Genomic DNA, 19691 nt, shown 5'->3' on the forward strand with positions numbered 1-19691 from the left:
CTTATTAGCACCATATGTCTTACTGATAAGGATCTGAATAACAAAGGCACAAATAGTAATATGGAGACTGAACATCAAAATGAAGAATGCTTGCAACTCCGTTTGATATCAAGGCTTGTGAAACCGAGATGGAAATCCACTGTCCAACTGGAGTTGAGCCACATGTGACATTCCTGTTGCACTCCTTTTAAGTGTGCAAAATCAAAGATGGTGTGGAAAATGTCACACAGGACCATTAGAAGTTTGGGGTTGTCCCACTTGTGAGCAGTGGCAATTTCCAAAAATAACTTGGGAAAAACCACACGGATATGTCTGCACCCTTACACAACACAAGCAAGTTAGTTTATACCTATTTTAAAGGAAAGACAATGCAGAAAATGATTACATTATATTCATTTATTGTCCTGAAACAGGGCAAATGTTCAATTGTTTACATTAATAAGCCTTCCCAACTAATCAGCAACAGATGAGATTAATGTAAAAATAAGTTACTCATCTGTTGTATATATTGTCATTTTGGCAGACAAGTGAGAAATTGTTTTGCATAATAAATATGAATTTACTTGGAGAGCAGCAGGGATATTCAAAACAGGGTCTACTCCTGTTTGTGCTCTCAAGACTGCAGAGTGTGACTGTATAATTAACACAATACAACAGGGATGGCAAACAATGCATATTTCCAGAGAAATTACACTGGGTTGCAACCACACCTCATCAATGTAGAATCCATGTAAAGTGCAGTTGGATAAGCAACCTGCAGCATTTACTGTGCTGATGCCAGTTTACAATGGGCTATCCTGAAGTTAAAAAGCATATGCCTTTTGGTGTTCAGGAGATTTTTTAACCCAAAAAGTGGGATAAATGAAAAGGCCACAAATTTCCTCTTTCCACTGCAGCAGATTTTTAAATAAATTCTGCATTTTAGTTCCATTAGTGCAAGTCACTGCCTGCAGGAGAGGGAGAAAATAATTTTTCACTCCCTTTCCATTAGCAACTTTTTAATTCAAAAGCACTTTGTCTAATCTCTCCCACCCAACCCTTTCAACAAAAAGGCCAGATTCCAGATCTCTATTATGACATGGACCTTTTAAATGACCACTAAATGGACTGTATTAATCTATTATGAAAATATTCAAACAGGTTCAGTACTTTTTCCCTCCTTGCCTGATGCCAGTGACTTTAATGTGCAATTCTGTTCTTAAGAGCGACGGCTGTCCTAATCCTTCACTCAGGTAGTCATCCTTCCCCAGTGAGCCTGGACAGCAAGGGGATCAGCCAACTTGAATGGATTCTACCCATGCCAAATATGCACACACTGCTACAGATACTGAGTGGAAGTGAGAAGGCCAATAGTAGAATACTCCCTAGAGCCCTACACAATCAGTTAGAGATCATTTACCCCTAAAAAAAACTCATTTTATACAGCACCTTTCACAGCCTCAGGAATACCCCAAAGTGCTTTACAGCCTAAGTACATCTAAAGTGTAATCACTGTTTGTTGTAATTGGGAAATGCAGATGCCAATTTTATCATAGCAAGCTCTCAAAACAGATCATTTGTTTGTGATGTTGGTTGAGGGATGAAAATTGACCAGGAGAACTCCCCTACTCTTTGAATGGCACCATGGGATCCACCTGCCGAGGGCAGATGGTGCCTTGGTTTAGCATCTCATCAGAAAGATTACCCTATTCTTGTGTAAGGACTGTATGACAGCTGCCATACTCAAACTGCTAGAACAATCTATTTTCATCACTGGAATCTATAAAACATTAATAGCAGCTTCTGATCATGGAATCCTCAAGCTCAAACTGCAATTTGCCATCCAATTAGAACTGCAGGCTCTTCTTACACCAAAGTAACTACTCTGCTGGGTTCTATGCCTCTTTCCCCTACCAGATTTAACAATGGCACTTTCAACATATGATGTTTAAACTGGTCAACTGCACTTGGAGATTTTTTTTTTTTACGGTGAGAGAATAGAGGGAAAGGACCTTCAGACTCCCACAGATGGGGCCATAGAAATATGAACAATGTCGCAGGAAGTCCCTGTTGTCCCAATTCAGCGACCATGTAATATTGAGGACATGTTCTCTTAAGGCAGACTGACCCAGCAACCAAAAGCACAACTTCAGCAGAATATCAGGATTTCCATTTAGTCCATTTTAGTTTCCAAAGAAAGAAAAAGCAGACAAAATTCAAGAAATTTAAAAAATAGTAATCTTACTTTGTGATTCTACAGTATCACAATAAACGTGATATTACATCAGCTCAGGTCACAATATAGATGCTGAGGCATGGACACTGCAAGACTCCATATTTTTTCAAATATATATCGCTCTCTTCCCCAACTTATCCCGTCCCCCCCCCCCCCCCCCCCCCACCCACCCCTACCCGAATTCATGCAGGTACTTTGTCCACACTGTGCTACGTGAGTACTGTCACTGACACGTAACGATGCGCATTATGGTACCAGTAACAAAACCTGTTGGCATTATCATCAGCATCCGGAGTCCTAGCTGTTTCCATAATAACGCAAGGGTTCTGTGCAGCTCAAGAAGAAACCAGCAGCAGGAGGCTGTCTACAAAAAAACATGCTGGATGAAGCCTGGATCACGGGACATGATCACATGAAGTCGTCGTAATCCTGCGTGTAATTATAGTCATCAAGATCATCCTTCAGATTCGCCTTAAATCCACCCGCGAGCACTGGGGCTTTTTTCTTCTTTTTGCTTTTGTTTTGCTTAAAAAAAGTCAAAGAAAATAAAAGTCAAAGTCAAGTCTTCACAAGTACAGCTTTTACAACAATTTGCATTCTAACACCTTTAACCTCATAAAATAATCCTGCTGCTTCACAGGAAGATTACCAGACAAAAATTGAGACCGCGTCAAAGGAGCGTCTTAAATGAGAGAGGGGTATCGTGTTGGAGAGGTTAGGGAAGGGAATTCCAGAGCTTAGGAACTAATCAGATAAAGGCACGGCTGCCAACGGTAGGGATATTTAAATCAGGAGTTCGCAAGAGACTGGAAATGTAGGAACAGAATTCTCAGAGGCTTGTAAAGGTGGAGGAGGTTACTGAGATGAGGAGGGATAAGGCCATAGAGTGATTTAAACACAAGGATGAAAATTTTAAATGAGTTGTTGCTAGGCCGGGAGCTAATGCCAGTCAGGCTAGGCTTGTATCCACTGGAATTTAGAAGAGTAAGAGGCGACTTGATTGAAACCCCTGAGGGGTCTTGACAGGGTGGATGTTGAAAGGATGTTTCCCCTTGTGGGAGAATCTAGAACTAGGGGTCACTGTTTAAAAATAAGGGGGTCACCCCCATTTAAGACAGAAAGGAGGAGAAATTGTTTCTCTTCCTCAAAAGGCGGTGGAAGCAGAGTCTTTGAATATTTTTAAGGCAAAGGTAGATAGATTCTTGATAAGCAAGGTGAAAGGTTATCGGGGGAGGCAGGAATGTGGAGTAATCAGTTCAGCCATGAACTTACTGAATGGCGGAGCAGGCTCAAGGGGCCGAGTGGCCTACTCCTGCTCCTAATTAGTTTGTTCATATGAGCACATCGATGCTGGGTGAATGGGACTTGCCGTTAAAGATCCAACAGAATAATTTGCATTAACGTCTTCTCTGCTGTCCCTTTCTTGTGACAATTGCACTGTAGAGTGCATGCAACATGGTTGTAGGAACTGGTCTGGAAAAGTTAAGCTCAAAAGGCACGATCTTTAGAACCCGAGCTGGCTAATTTGAGCATTGCAAGTTAACTTTCCTCATTGACATAGTTGATTTGTTCTCGGGAAGCACAACAGTAGCACATAGAAACAACAGCTGTGTGCACTCAGCTCAACAGACTTCAAGCCAAAACCAGATAAGTTTATCATAGCATGCCCTTTGAAACTGTTTTTGAGATTTGAATGGGACAGAGCAAAGCACTGTAGCTTCCCATATCCTAACTTGCACCAAGTCCCACTCACCCAAATTGCATTTTGAACAGAGGATGGAATGACATTCCACATGGGTTACAGAACTGGGTCCTTGCACAGGAATCAAGGTTAATGCACAAAATCTCAGCGCAGCACAGAATTACATTCCACAACAAATATTTATCCACTTTTTCCTTAAATGGTTGCAATGGTCTCTGCCTCTACCCTTTGGGATAAACCATTCTAACAACTACCCGTGTAAAGATATTTCTCAGTGAAAATTTAAAGTTGATGCCCCCTTGCTAGCAACGCTCCAACCAGAGGAAACAAGTCTATTCATCAAAATCAACCCTGATTTTAACAAGTTCAAGAGTATTTCCTCCTAACCTTCTCTGTTCCAATGAAAATAGCCCCAGTGTCTCAACTCTTCTCATAACTAGTTTCCCATTCCAAGAGCCAACCCAGAGAATCTAGGTTGTACACAGAAAAATTAATAACAAACTTGCTTGCATATAGCAACTTTCAGGCCTCAGGACACCCCAGAACATTTTACCGCCAATGAAGGACTTTTGAAATGTAGTCATTGCTATAATGTGGGAAAAGCAGCAGGCGATTTGCACACAGCAAGCTCCTACAAACAGCAGTGAGATAATGGCCAATTAATCTGGTGATATTGGTTGAGGGATAAATATTGGCCAGGACACTGGAAGAACTCCCCGGCCCTTCTTTAAAAGTGCCATGCAATTCATTTTTAATGTCCACCTGAGGGGGCAGAGAGGGTCTCAGTTTAATATTTCATCTGAAAGTCAGCATCTCCAACACTGCAGCACTCCCTCAGTACTGCACAGGGAATGCTAGCCAAGGTTCTGTGCTCAAGTCCCTGGAGTGGGACTAGAACCCACTACCGCCTGACTTAGAGGTGAAAGTGCTACCCACCATGCCTTGGCTAACGTGGCTCTAATTATAACCTAAACAATGTTTTGTACTAATTTAGTATAACTGTTTTGCCCCAATTTTTAAAACCCAAAATACTTTTACTCATGGTTTTGCTCAGCTCTGTTGTAGAGAGATGGAGAGAGACCTTAAGATCTCCTTACCTTTTCTTGTTTCAGCTTTTCACTACACAGCAACGTCAAAGAGTTGTTCAGCTTTTTCAAATCATCAACTTCCACTGAAAGAGACAGTCACAGAGCTGAACTCCTGCAGCTACCCAGACAAACATAAGTAGGAGCAAAACTACAGCAATGAACAGCGGCATCAAAACACCACACCCAAAAAATAATACAGGGTCGATGGAACCCATCAATCTTAACCCATGAAGGCTGGACTGCAACACAGCTCTCAATGAGGGAAGTGCACTTGCTTGCACACATGCTCCTTGATGGGAGAGAGGGATTGCAATTGTGCTTGGATTTTGACTGTAATCCCAGACAGGATGAAATTCTTCAATTTAAGCGTGTTGGGAGTTTTACCTGGAGTTGGAGTAGCCTCAAGCTGATACACCTTTGGGGGAGTCCAAAACTAGGGCCATAACTATAAGATAGTCACTAATAAATCCAATAAGGAATTCAGGAGAAACTTCTTTATCCAGACACTGGTGAGAATGTGGAACTTGCTAGCACTGAGTAATTGAAGCGAATAGCATATGCAGTTAAGGGGATAAACACATAAAGGAGAAAGGAATAGGTGGTTATGTTGACAGGATAAGATGAAGAGGGATGGGAAGAGGCTGGTGTGGAGCATAAACATCAGCACTGACCAGCCCATTTCTGTGCTGATTTAAAAGAATCGTGTGAATACAATGTTTGTAAGCTTCAGCTCTTTCCAATTTACACTCAAACTTTCTGGACTTGGGAAGCACTGAGACCGTGCAATTCCACACTGGAGAAACAGAACTTCCATCTCTGTGGGATTATCAGTAACATGATTAGGAGGCTCTTGAAGTATGGGGACTGGTTTCTGTGCATGTCAAGACATAGAAGTCAAGCAAAATAAATATCTCATTTGTAAAGAATCAACTTACATGAAATGCTAACATCTCGGAGTAAGGTCTCTAAGAAGTCCACGTAATGTACAGACTTTTCGAACTGCGTAATCTTTTCCTTCAAGAGCTTTCCAAATTCTGTAAAGTCTTCTTTAGTGGATGGGCACATGGAGTCAATTCCAAGCTGCATTACACTGTTCATACCTGGAAGATAACATTCATCAAAAATTCAAATACTTGAGACAAGCCTCAAGATTCTAGTACTTTTCCTGCCCTAGCCAAAAGGTCTTTCATTTGTCTCATATAGGCTAGTCACAATTCACCACACCATCCCCACCCTCCATAACCCAAATTCAGCATCAGTAAAAGGTCAGGATGTTCCGAATGTCCCCACTGCAAGAGGGAAAGATAGTGCAGAGCAAGATCTCTGTGCCTGTAACCAACATCGCAGCACAGCACTGGTCTCCCGAAGACAGGTTATTTGAACGCTCGTGGCTTGAGCATCCAGTACTGTCACATCCATGTGAGAGACAAGGAGAATAAGAGATAGAGTGCTTTTCACCTCCTTAGAACATTTTAAAGGATTTTACAGCTACTTACTTGTGAAGTGTAGTCACTTGTTATTAAGGCTACAAAGCAATCAATAGGCAAAGTCCCACAAACAGCAATGAAATAATGATCAGTTAATCTGTTATTTTTAGTGTTGATTCAGGGATAAATATTTAGTTTAGTTTACTACTACAACTAAAATGTTGGCCAGGACACCAGGAGAACTCCTTTGCTCTTCCTCGAATTAGGGAGAGAATGCGAAGTTCAGCTCTCTCCTCACAACGGAGAAGATTTATGCTGTGCAGTGTGTTGATTTTGAGAGGAAACCTTCCATCAACTTCCTTAGAAGATGGAAATTCTAGTTTTGTGTTACACAACACCCATGCTTTGTTTGGTCAAGATTCTTTTAAATCAGCACAAATCGTCAAGGACAAGTCACAACCACAAATAATATTAAACGTATAAGAAATAGGAACAGGAGGCAGCCATTCAGCCCCTTTGAGCCTGCTCTGCCATTCCCTTAAGTGCTCAAAAATTTATTGATCGCAGTTTTGCATATGCTCATCGACTGAACAGAGAATTCCAAGGATTCAGAAGCCTCGATTGAAGAAAGTCTATGACTATGACCCCCGATTCTGGGCTCTTTTTTTTTTATTCGTTCATGGGATGTGGGCATCGCTGGCCAGGCCAGCATTTATTGCCCATCCCTAATTGCCCTTGAGAAGGCAGTGGCATTCCATGTGGGGTAGGTACACCCACAGTGCTAGCGGTTAGATACAACTGAGTGGCTTGCTAGGCCATTTCAGAGGGCATGTAAGAGTCAACCACATTGCTGTGGGTCTGGAGTCACACGTAGGCCAGACCAGGTAAGGACAGCAGATTTCGTTCCCTAAAGGACATTAGTGAATCAGATGGGTTTTTACAACAACCCACAATGGTTTCATGGCCATCAGGGCGGCACAGTGGTGCAGTGGTTAGCATCGCAGCCTCACAGCTCCAGTGACCCGGGTTCAATTCTGGGTACTGCCTGTGCAGAGTTTGCAAGTTCTCGCTGTGACTGCGTGGGTTTTCGCCGGGTGCTCCGGTTTCCTCCCACAGCCAAAGACTTGCAGGTTGATAGGCAAATTGGCCATTATAAATTGCCCCTAGTATAGGTAGGTGGTAGGGGAATATAGGGACAGGTGGGGATGTGGTAGAAATACGGGATTAGTATAAATGGGTGGTTGATGGTCGGCACAGACTCGGTGGGCCGAAGGGCCTGATTCAGTGCTGTATCTCTAAATAATAAATAAAGAAAAGAAAAAATTAGACCAGCTTTTTTTTAAAATTCCAGATTTATTAATAGAATTCAAATTTCACCTTCTCCTGTGGTGGGATTTGAACCCATGTCCCCAGAGCAATACCCTGGGTCTCTGGGTTGCTAGTCCTGTGACACTACCATTACGCCACTGCCTCCCCAGCTAGTGGAAGCTGATATTCCTAAAAAAATAGGTTATGCCAGAATTATTGCACAAATATGAAACTCTCACTGGTTCTACATTATTTCCACCAATAATTGAAGAGAGGCAAACTATTATCTTTTCCCTCAAACATATTTCAATTGTTCACCACTTCTTCTTCATCCATTTAACTTTATTCCAACAACTGGATTCAAAGCACCGTGAAACACTTACCTAGAGATGTGCAGCTTCTACTAATACACAATCAATTCAGCTTGATTTACACCAGGGAAGAGATCGTGCCACATTTCTTAAATGGCCAGTATAAATGTGGTAGAATAACCCATTAATCAACTAGCAAAAGTTTAATATTAACTTGGTTAATATTTCCAGGGGTAGGGGAATGAGAGTGGAACTTGCTATAAATAACTTGTGGATCCATTGTAACCCAGCACCATGAACACACGTCCATCTGGTTAGGGTCAGTGCGTTCAACTGGGCTCACCTATAGACAGGACTTGCGACTATCACCAGTAATATGCTCGGTCTTGCAAAATGCTCACACACTGACAATTTTCCCCATGTCCACCTTTGATCCCAATCTACGGCAATTACCTTCAATTAATAGTTTCTGCCACATAAAAGAATACGTAAACATTTTAAAATGGCTTCATCTCAGACATTGATGTAAAAATTCCTATTACATATTGTGTTTTTGTTAAAAAGTAAAAACTCTTTATAATTAGCACTGCAGTGTCCAACAGTACTATGATGGGACATGGGACCAATACTCCCCTAAAAAGTTCTACAAGGATGTTAGCTTGTGATTGCCATCAGATCCTTATATACTCTCCCTTCTCCAGCCTTTACTTCATTCTCTATATATTCTAATTTTGTCCTCTTTTATTCTCTTCCCAGGTCACTTCACAAAGCAATTTTTAGTTGCTACCCAATACTGTCCCTTCCCCCATTGATGCATTTAAGGGGAAGCTAGATACATAAGGGAGAAAGGAATAGGACATGCTGATAGGGTGAAATGAAGTAGGGCGGGAGGAGGCTCGTGTGGAGTCAAGTGGCCTGTTTCTGTACAATAAATTCAATGCAAGGTTTCAGTTCCTATTCAAGCCTAATGCCACCCAACATGAATTAACATCTCTCCTATACCACTGGCCAAAGAACTTCAATTGGTTTCTTTAGTATTTAAAATTGAAATTCCAAATGCTTTTCCTCCCTCTTTCCCTCCTTCAAACTGCTTCACTAATAGCAACAAGCAGCAAAGTGCGCTGAAAACAGAGGCTGAGCATCAAATCATCAAACTTCACCATCCAGGCTCTGAAACAGCAAGACAGAGCCCAGCCATGTATTTATTAAAATGTTTACCCATACATTGCTCAAATTTAAGCATGCAGCAGAAAGAACCTTTGTCCACTTTTTTTTTGTGGAAAAGTTAATACTTTTTACTTCATCATGAACTCTCCCTTTAAGAGGAATGGCTACAGGTCCATCATTTTAAGACTGTTCAGTTGTATCCCCATCGCTCCTATAACATTCCAGGATTAGAACTGACTGCTGTTTATCACCAGGGCGATTCCCACCCAGTGATTGTGGAGAGGCAGCCAAAACACATTCAGACTATCACAAAATACTCCACCCTGCAGCCCTGAGAGCCAACCTAAATGGTTCACAGGATAGCCAAGTGCGACAGACATTTCAAGAATGGAACTGAAACGATCCTTGTTTGCAGTGATTTCAGGTTGGTATCGATGCAATGCTGGCTGTGTTGAAGAAAAACTGGTAATCTGGCCTGGGAACTCCTGTGAGATGTTGGATAAATGCATATTATTTCACACCAGCTGCAATGAGTACAAAGCTAAGTTTAGCAAGTTCCCAAGTCACCTACTGGCTGCCAATATTAATCCCTCGATCGACTGCCCAGGTGGTCGACACCTGGGAATCTTGAAATTTGAATCTGATTACTATCTGGAGCAACGCCAGTTACTTTAGCACAGACCTGCTCTAAATTAAGCAGCGCAACAATCAAAAGCTCAATATACTTCAGATTGTTTGCACAGCAGTAATCCAATACAACCTAGTTCACTTTCCTATTGAATTAATCAATTCTCAAAAACACTCCAATGCAAAAATTTGTGAAAATAATATCCTGGTTCATGAATCTGAAGGGATCAGCTGAATTACAAAGCAGGGAATTTATTTCAAGGACTCTCCGCAAACAATCACTGGGTGGCAATCGCCCTGGTGATAAACAGCAGTCAGTTCTAATCCTGGAATGTTATAGGAGCGATGGGGATACAACTGAACAGTCTTAAAATGATGGAACAGTAGCCATCCCTCTCACAGGGAGAGTTCAAGATAAAGTAAAAGTATTAACTTTTCCAAAAAAAAAGTGTTTTCCATTATTCCTTTCACTGTTTAAGAGACATTCCTTGTTACTGCAATCAGGAGACTGCAGCAGGGATCAAGGCCTGTGAACCTTTTTGTGGCTTGGTGTAAAACACACTTTTTTATAATTCCTACAGAAATGTTGCCAAAATTACTAGAAGGCCAAAGGCCATAATGTTACTACTTCTTCTCTGACCTGACCTCAACTCCTAATTTATAAATCACTGAAAGCTTGATTTTTCTCAGAAGATCGATGCTTCTGATCTTGAAACAAGAAAATTAAATGATATGCTCTAATTTCTGAAGCATTAAAATAGACTGATGAGCTGTGCTATCTCTGCAGTGTTATTTAAGAACACAAAACTAACCTTTACCCCCAGCAATTTCTGTCCCTCCCGAAGGCTCCAGGAGCACATTTCCACAGGCTCCAACACCCCACCCATGTGATCATTAGTCAACTGTGATCCATGATAGCGACTGTTTTGTGTTAAAGCAAGCAGCATTATAGCTCAGCCCCACAGACGTGTTCTCCCAGGAATGGAGAGACTGGGATAAATAAGAAAAAAATGTTACAATAGTGATCAGTCGTCAGACGTCATTGCCGACATTTTACATCCTAATAGCATTACCAACTGTCGTTGGATCCCATTCTGGGAGGGTTTGGATGACTCTCCCCCAACCAGCCCAACTGTACACACTGCCACATCAATCCTCATGAAACAGTCGGTCAATGATGACAGCTGCAACATCCACAATCCTCTATGCTCCAGAAGCCACTCAATCCATTGTGGGTCTTACCAAAGCAGACATGTGCCTGGGAGTGCTGTTCAGGAACATATGAACAGGAGTATGCCATTCAGCCCCTCAAGTCTGTTCTGCCATTCAATCTGCACTTCAACTCCAATTACCCATACTTAACACCCTTACCTAACAAAAAAAATATCCATTTTAGTTTTTAAAATTTTAATTGACTGTCAGTTCATACAGGAACAGGAGTAGGAAACATTCTTCCTCAGCTAGCCAGACACAGTATTCCAGGTGTGGTCTCAAAAAGACCTGATACAATTGCAGTAGGACTAGGGTCCAATGTCGGGTGGTATGTTCCCTCTCCTCGAAGGTCATCGATGAACCAATTGGGGTTTTACAAAAATAAGCAGCTTTCAGTCACCTCATCCTAATAGTAGTCACAAATTACCAGAATTACTGAATTCAATTTTACAACATACTTGGGATTTAATTTACAACCACGGTATTACTGTAACCTCTATACTACCATAACCTACTCCAACCAGTTCTATTTCGAGAGTCTGGAAGAAATTTCCTCTGGCATTTTTCACTCTGGTTGTGCACAGAAGTGTCTGGCAGAGTAATATTCAATTCCAGAAGACTCCAGGATAATCCAGGATGGTTGACAAACCTAGTCCCCAATTCCTCCACCCAACTCAGCCAAGCAAGCCACGAAACTAAATGCTACACTTCCCTCCTGCTCACGTCAGTGTAGATCATGTTTGTCCAACCTTTTCACATGGGGGGGGGGGGGTCACATTACAATTTTCTGTCTTACATAGGGGGTCGGTGAGACAGTTTCAGAAAGTTAAAGGCATCAAAAATTTATCTTACTATTAATCAAAACAACACTAATGTGCAATTTTGTGAAGCTTTAAACAAGAAAATTTATTGACATACTTTTTGGTCACTATGTTGGACACTGATTTAGTGAGATATCTGGCATTTTTTTTGCTTGCACAAGTAGTTAACGTTTGCCCGCACACTTTTGTAGCATTGTGGAGTGTTCCAGACAGATGTCTGTCTGTCAAGAGTGACCCCTGCCTCTGCATTTTTTAAGACCCCGGAACGATCCTCTGGTCTTTTGGAGTCAAAGTTTAAGGAGGCGGGATTCCCGTCCCTCTGCTTGGCAGCTCAACCAAATTGACAGTGCCAACAGGAGCGTGGCCACTGCTGGTACTGCAGAGGCCTCGGACCCAGGTCCAGAGCTAGAACCCTGGAGAAGAGGTAGGTGAGGTGGACTCGACGGTGCCAGTCCGAAAGTCGCGGCAAGGGGGTGAGGTTGGGCGCACGGTGTGGGGGAGGTGCAACCCGGGGGTGCAGTGGTTCCCAGCATGGGTCCTCAGTGGGCTACAAATTGACCACGAAGGAGGGAGCACCTGCACCCCCACCCCCCAAGCCCGCAGGGAAGGTGCCTCGTTTTCCAAGGCATCCTCCCTGCGTGGCGGAGGCTCCTCCCCTATTTGGCTTCTGGGGAGGAAGGTCAGCCTATCCTGCCTCTGGGAGAATCGGAACTGGGATTCCCGGTGTCGGGCAATTCTGCCCCGATTCTCTGGCATCCCCCCCACCCCGCCACGAATCCCGCTGTCGGGATGGGAACAAAATCTGGCCCTTAGTGTCTGTCTTCATGGTGGAGGATACAAAAAACCTCCCAAGGGCCTAGCAAGAGCAAGGAACTGAAAGAAATTAGTATTAGTAAAAAAGGTAGCACTGGAGAAATTAATTGGACTGAAATCTGCTAAATCCCCTGGACCTGAAGATCTACATCCCAGAGCGTTTAAAGAGGTGGCTGTAGAGATAGTGGATGCATTGGTGATCATCGTCCAAAGTTCTATAGATTTTGGAACAATTCTTGCAGATTGGAAGGTAGCAAATGTCACACCCATTATTTAAGAAAGGAGGGAGAGAGAAAATGGGGAACTACAAACCTGTTAGCCTATCAGTAGTAGGGAAAATGCTAGAATCTATTCTAAAGGATGTGATAATTGGATACTTAGAAAATAATGGGAGAATTGGGCAGAGTCAACATGGATTTATGAAAGGGAAATCACGCTTGACAAACCTGTTAAGAGTTTTTTGAGGATGTAACTGCAGAATAGATAACAGGGAACCACAGTGGATATGGCATATTTGGATTTTCAGAAGGCTTTCCATAAGGTCCCACACAGGAGGTTAGTAAGCAAAATTAGAGCACATGGGATTGGGGGCAATATACTGGCATGGATTGAGAATTGGTTAACGGACAGAAAGAGAGTAGGAATAAATGGGCCATTCTAAGGTTGGCAGGCTGTGACTAGTGGTTTACTGCAAGGATCAGTGCTTGGGCCCCAGCTATTCACCATCTATATCAATGATTTGGATGTGGGGAGCAAATGACACAAAAGTAAGTGGGAATGCGATTTGGGAGGAGGATGATTAGAGGCTTCAAGGAGATTTTGACAGGCAAAGTGAGTGAGCAGAACATGGCAGATGGAATATAATGTGGAAAAATGTGAAGTTATCCACTTTGGTAGGAAAAGCAGAAATACCGAGTATTTCTTAAATGGTGAGAGACTGGGAAGTGTTGATGGTCAAAGGGACCAGGTTTTCCTTGTTCATAAGTCACTGAAAGCTAACATGTAGGTGCAGCAAGCAATCAGGAAGGCAAATAGTATGTTGGCCTTTATTGCAAGAGGATTTGAGTGCAGGAGTAAAGAAGTCTTGCTGCAATTGTGTAGAGCCTTGATGAGACAACACCTGGAATATTATGTACAGTTCTGGTCTCCTTATCTAAGGAAGGATATACTTGCCATAGAGGGTGTGCAACAAAGGTTCACCAGACTGATCACTGGGATGGCTGGATTGTCCTATGAGGAGAGATTGAGGAGACTGGGCCTGTATTCTCTGGAGTTTAGAAGAACAAAAGGTGATCTCATTGAAGCATACAGAATTCTTACAGGACTCGACAGGGTAGATGAAGGAAGGATGTTCCTCCTGGCTGGGGATCTAGAAACAGGGGTCAGAATCTCAGAATAAGAGGTAGGCCATTTAGGTCTGAGATGAGGAGGAATTTCTTCACTCAGAGGTTGGTGAATCTTTGAAATTCTCTACCCCCAGAGGGCTGTGAAGGCTCAGTCATTGAGTATATTCAAGACAGAGATAGATAGATTTCTAGATCTTAAAGATATCAAGGGATATGGGGATTGTGCAGGAAAATAGCATTGAGGTAGATGATCAGCCATGACCTAGGTGAATGGGAGAGCAGGCTTGAGGGGCCAAGTGGCCTACTCCTGCTCCTATTTCCTGTGTTCCTATGTTCACACAGGCCAGGAAAGCTTCAACAATTCTCCAGCAGCCCAATGCTAACTCACAGGGATACTTCATCCATTTTACAACAGTGCGATTCTGAAACTCAGCTGACCAATCTGGGCACAACGTTGCAGTTAGTGTTTAAATGAATGCTGTATGCATAGCAATACCAAGAAACATTGCACAGCTAGCCTTTTTTTTCTTAAAAAAGAGCACTTAAACCATCGACAGTATTGTAGCTACACAGTTCTGCATTAGAAAAATGTAAGTTAGCAGATGCTGCACTGTTTATTAAACAGGATCATTTATATGCAAAGACAATGGGGAAAAATTCAATTTTTCTGTATCCTGATCTTTCTTAAAATTCTACCATGCAATTAAATGCAAACTAGAAGCAGACACACTAACTAGGACACAAGACAAACAGTATTTTAACTTCAAGCAGCAACGGAGAGTGTTCATGGTGTTTTAGCCCCATCTACAGCAAAGCAGCAGAACCGCGTCACTTTTTATTGCAATTGTTATTCCCAATTCCTATATTATACAGCACAAAAGACTGCCATTCGGTCCATCATGCCTGTGCTGACTCTTTGAAAGAGCTATCTAATTAGTCCCACTCTCCCCTGCTCTTACCCCATTGCCCCATAAATGTCTTGTTTTACAGTTAAATTAAATACTGTCTCCTACAATAAACAACAGTTAAATCTTCAACTGTGCTCAGCAGAGGGAGGTCAGAATGCTCAGTGCATGGTTTCTTCAATAGTGACTGTTACTTCTGCTCTGGGATGAGCTAAGGCACTGACTGCTCTCAGCCAGGATATGCAGTACAATTAGCTACTCTTCCCAACCCCACCCGAGATCAAGTAGTGTAAAAGCAAGTGTTGTAATAAGAGTATAAGCAGAGAGCACAACTAGAGGTATTAATTAAAATTGATAGTTTAAACAGGGGACTAAATAGATTGTTCACAAAGGGACAGAGTGAGATTTGAACAGAGTGCTGGGAGTTTGATGAGTTGAGGGAGTTGAGTGAGGAGGGGAAGGAGGTGCTCCTTTGCTTTTTCTAAGTTTTTCACCCGATAGGATTTGGTTCTTACTCTACTACAGGGGAAGAAGCTAGATGTTTGTTGAGTTTCTGGTAAGTGGTTAAAGTCTATTCTATTCCTAAGGTTTAAAACAGTACAGGAACTGGTGGTGTTAACATATAAAGGAAAATAAATAATTGAATAAAATAATTAGGCAGTTAATTACTCACATTAAGCATGGCAGGACAGGACATGCGTCATGGCACGTGGGAGCTCCTGGATGTCAATGTGATCCAGGGCAAACACATTTGCAGTAAGTGTTTGCGGCTCGAGGAGTTTCAGCTCAGAGTCATTGAGCTGGAAGCTGAGCTGCAGACACTGCGACACGTCAGGGAGGGGGAAAGTTACCTGGATACTTTATACCAGGAGGCAGTCAAACCCCCTAGGATAGGGTCAATGGTCAGGAACAGGACAGTGTGGCTGCAGCAGAGACAGGTAAGGGAACCCAGAGGACAGAAGTGCAGGAGCCTTAGCCTTTGTGATTGTCCAACAGGTTAGAGGTTCTTTCAGCTTGTCTGGATGAGAGTGGGAGCTGCAGGGTGGATGAGCTAACTGACCAGGACACTGTGGTACAGGAAGCCATTCACGTGGGTGGGGAGCAAAAGGAATGTAGTGGTAGCAGGAGACAGTATAGTGAGGGGGATTGACACTGTTCTCTGCAGCAAAGAGTGAGAGTCCAGAAGGCTATGTTACCTGCCCAGTGCCAGGATTCTGGAAATCTGCTCAGGGAAGCAGAGGAACTTACAGTGAGAGGGGGAGTATCTAGTCGCCATGGTCCATGTAGGTACCAATGACAGAGGCAGGACAAGGAATGGGGTTCTGTATAGTAAATATGAGGAACTGGGCACCAAATTAAGCAGAACCTCATAGGTAATCTCTGGATTATTACCTGAGCCACATGCAAACTGGCATAGGGCAAATAAGATTAGAGAAATAAATGCATGGCTCAAAGACTGGTGTGGTAGAAGTGGGTTCCGGTTTGTGCGGCACTGGCACCAGTACTGGGGAAAGCAGGGACTGTATCATTGGGATGGTCTACACCTGACCGTGCTGGAACTGGTGTTCTAGCAAGCTGCATAACTAGGGAAGTAGAGAGGGTTTTAAACTAAATAGTGGGGACAAGGGATCAAATTTGGGAAGATATGGAAAATCAGAGTGGAGACAAGGCAAGACAGAAAGGTATCAATATGGGAAATGATAAACAGACCAGGACAGAAAGGAATAGAGAGTACAAATCTAAGAGTAAATCAGCAGTCAAGGCTACAGGATACAAAAATAATAAAAAGGACAAAACTAAAGGCTCTGTATCTGAATGCATGTAGCATTTGAAAAAAACAGATGAACTTATAGCGCAAACCGAAATAAGTACGATCTGATAGCCATTAGAGACATGACATGGCTGCAGAATGAGAGATTGGGACCGTATTGAAGGGTCCATGACATTTAGGAAGGACAGGAAGCTAGGAAAAAGGTGGAGGGGCGGCTCTGTTAATTAATGATATTAGCACATTAGAGAGGGATGACCCAAGTTCAGGAAACCAGGATAAAGCAGCGGTTTGGGTCGAGATGAGAAATAATAAAGGCAAGTCACTCGTGGGAGTGGTGTATACGCCCCCTAACAGTAACTACATGGTAGGACAGAGTATAAAGGAAGAAATAATGGGAGCTTGTCAGAAAGGTATGGCAATAATCCTGTGGATTTTAATCTACATATAGACTGGAAAAATCAGATGGGCAAAGGCAGTTAAGATGAGGAGTTCACAGAATATTTTTGGGATAGTTTCTTGGAATAGAACGTTTTGGAGCCAGAGAGCATGTTATACTAGACATGGTATTGTGCAACGAGATAGGATTAATTGATGACCTCATAATGAAGACACCCCTAGGTAGCAGAAATCATAATATGATTGAATTTTACATTCAGTTTCAAGGAGAGAAGAATGGTTCAATTCTAGTATTTTAAACTTAGACAAGGCCAATTATGAGGGCATGAAAGCAGAGCTAGCTAAAGTGAACCGGTAAATTAGGTTAAGGGATAGGTCAATAGGGATGCAGTGGCAGACATTTAAGTGGATATTTCAGAACACACACAATAAATACATTCCAACGAGAAAGAAAAATTCCAAAGGGAGTACCCACCATCCATGGTTAACTAATAAAGTTAAAGATATTATCAAACTTAAAGAAAAAGCATATCACTGCACAAAGATGGGTGGCAGGTCAGAAGATTTTACAGAATATAAAGAACAGCAAAGAATGACTGAAAAATTGATGAGGGAAAAATTAGAGTACAAGAAAAAGCTAGCTCGAAATATAAAGACAGACAGTAAGAAAGAATTTCTATAGATATTTTAAAAAGGAGAGTTAACGAGGTGAGCGTTCGACCTATAGAAAGTGAGTCTGGGGAATTAATAATGGAAAATAAAGAGATGGCAGATGAGTTGAACAGGTATTTTGCATCGGTCTTCACTATACAGGATACACGTATCATCCCAGAAATAGTTGTAAATCAGGAAATGGAAGGGGGGGGGGGGGGGGGGGGGAAGAACTCAAGAAAATTACAATCACCAGGAAAATGGTACTGAGCATATTGTTGGAGCTGCGAGCTGACAAGTCCCCAGGTCCTGATGGACTTCATCCTCGGCTATAAAAACAAGTGGCTAGTGAGATAGTTGATGCGTTGGTTTTAATTTTTCAAAATTCCCTAGATTCAAAGAAGGTTCCATTAGATTGGAAAATAGCGAATGTAACCTCTTTATTCAAAAAGGGAGGGAGGCAGAAAGCAGGAAACAATAGGCCAGTTAGCTTAACATCTGTCTTGGGGAAAATATTAGAAGCTATTATTAAAGAAGTGAAAGCAGGGCACTTCGAAAAATTCAAGGTAATCAGGCACAATCAACATGGTTTTGTGAAAGGGAAATCATGTTTAACCAATTTATTGGAGTCCTTTAAAGAAGTAAAATATGCAATGGATAAAGGGGAACTGGAGGATGTACTGTACTTAGATTTCCAGAAGGCATTTGATAAGGTACCACATCAAAGGCAATTACAAAAAATAAAAGCTCATGGTGTAGGGGTAACATGTTGGCATGGAAAGAAGATTAGTTAGCTAACAGGAAACAGAGTAGGCACAAACGGGTCATTTTCTGACAGTCAAGATGTAATGAGTGGTGTGCCGCATGGATCTGTGCTGGGGCCTCAACTTTTTACAATTTATATCAATGAGTTGGATGAAGGGACCGAAGGTATGGTTGCTAAATTTGCTGATGACACAAAGATACGTAGGAAAGTAACTTGTGAAGAGAACATAAGGAGGCTACAAAGGGATACAGATAGGTTAAGTGAGTGGGCAAAGATTTGACAAATGGAGTATAATGTGGGAAAATGTGAAATTGCCCATTTTGGCAGGAAGAATAAAAAAAAATGGAAGTATATTATCTAAATGGTGAGAGATTGCAGAGCTCTGAGATGCAGAGGGATCTGGGTGTCCTAGTGCATGAATCGCAAAAGATTAGTTTGCAGGTTCAGCAAGTAATTATGAAAGCTAATAGAATGTTATTGTTGATTGCGAGGGGAATTGAATACAAAAGTAGGGAGGTTATGCTTCAGTTATACAGGGCATTGGTGAGATTACATCTGGAGTACTGTGTACAGTATTGGTCTCCTTATTTAAGAAAGGATGTAAATGAGTTGGAAGCAGTTCAGAGAAGGTTTACTAGACTAATACCTGGAATGGGCGGGTTGTCTTATGAGGAAAAGGTTGGACAGGCTTGTATCTGCTGCAGTTTAAAAGAGTAAGAGGCGACTTGACTGAAACATATAAGATCCTGAGGGGATCTAACAGGGTGGGCATGGAAAGGATGTTTCCCCTTGTGGGAGAATCGAGAACTCGGGGTCACTAGTTAAAAATAAGAGGTTGCCCATTTAAAAGAAAGATTAAATTTTTTTTTCCTCCAGAGTTGAGTGTCTTTGGAATTCTCTTCCTCAAAAGACAGCAGAAGCAGAGTCTTTAAATATTTTTAAGGCAGCAGTAGATTGATTCTTGATAAGCAAGGGGGAGAAAGGTTATCGGGGGTAGGCAGGAATATGGAGTCAAAGGCAGGAATATGGAGTCAAAGTTACAATCAGATCAGCCATGATCTTACTGAATGGTGGAACAGGCTTGAGGGGCCGAGTGGCCTACTCCTGCTCCTAATTTGTATGTAACCTTGATCGCACCTTTTCCACCACTGACCTTTCCCTTTAG

General features: G+C 42.2%; 1 protein-coding gene across 1 annotated transcript in view; it reads right to left on the reverse strand.

Annotated features, from left to right (window-relative positions):
* Positions 1-2386: 2386 nt before the first annotated feature.
* LOC137352357 (eukaryotic translation initiation factor 3 subunit J-like) overlaps positions 2387-19691 on the reverse strand; it is a 35703-nt gene continuing 18398 nt past the window's right edge. Inside the window, exons 6-8 of the mRNA XM_068017649.1 lie at positions 5941-6105; positions 5015-5088; positions 2387-2740 (exon numbers count right to left, since the gene is read on the reverse strand). Coding sequence (XP_067873750.1) covers positions 2624-2740; positions 5015-5088; positions 5941-6105 — 356 coding nt within the window. The 3' untranslated portion in view covers positions 2387-2623. The remainder of the gene's footprint in view (positions 2741-5014; positions 5089-5940; positions 6106-19691) is intronic.

The sequence above is a fragment of the Heterodontus francisci genome, chromosome 38 (assembly GCF_036365525.1).
Source record: "Heterodontus francisci isolate sHetFra1 chromosome 38, sHetFra1.hap1, whole genome shotgun sequence".
Classification (NCBI taxonomy): Eukaryota; Metazoa; Chordata; class Chondrichthyes; order Heterodontiformes; family Heterodontidae; genus Heterodontus; species Heterodontus francisci.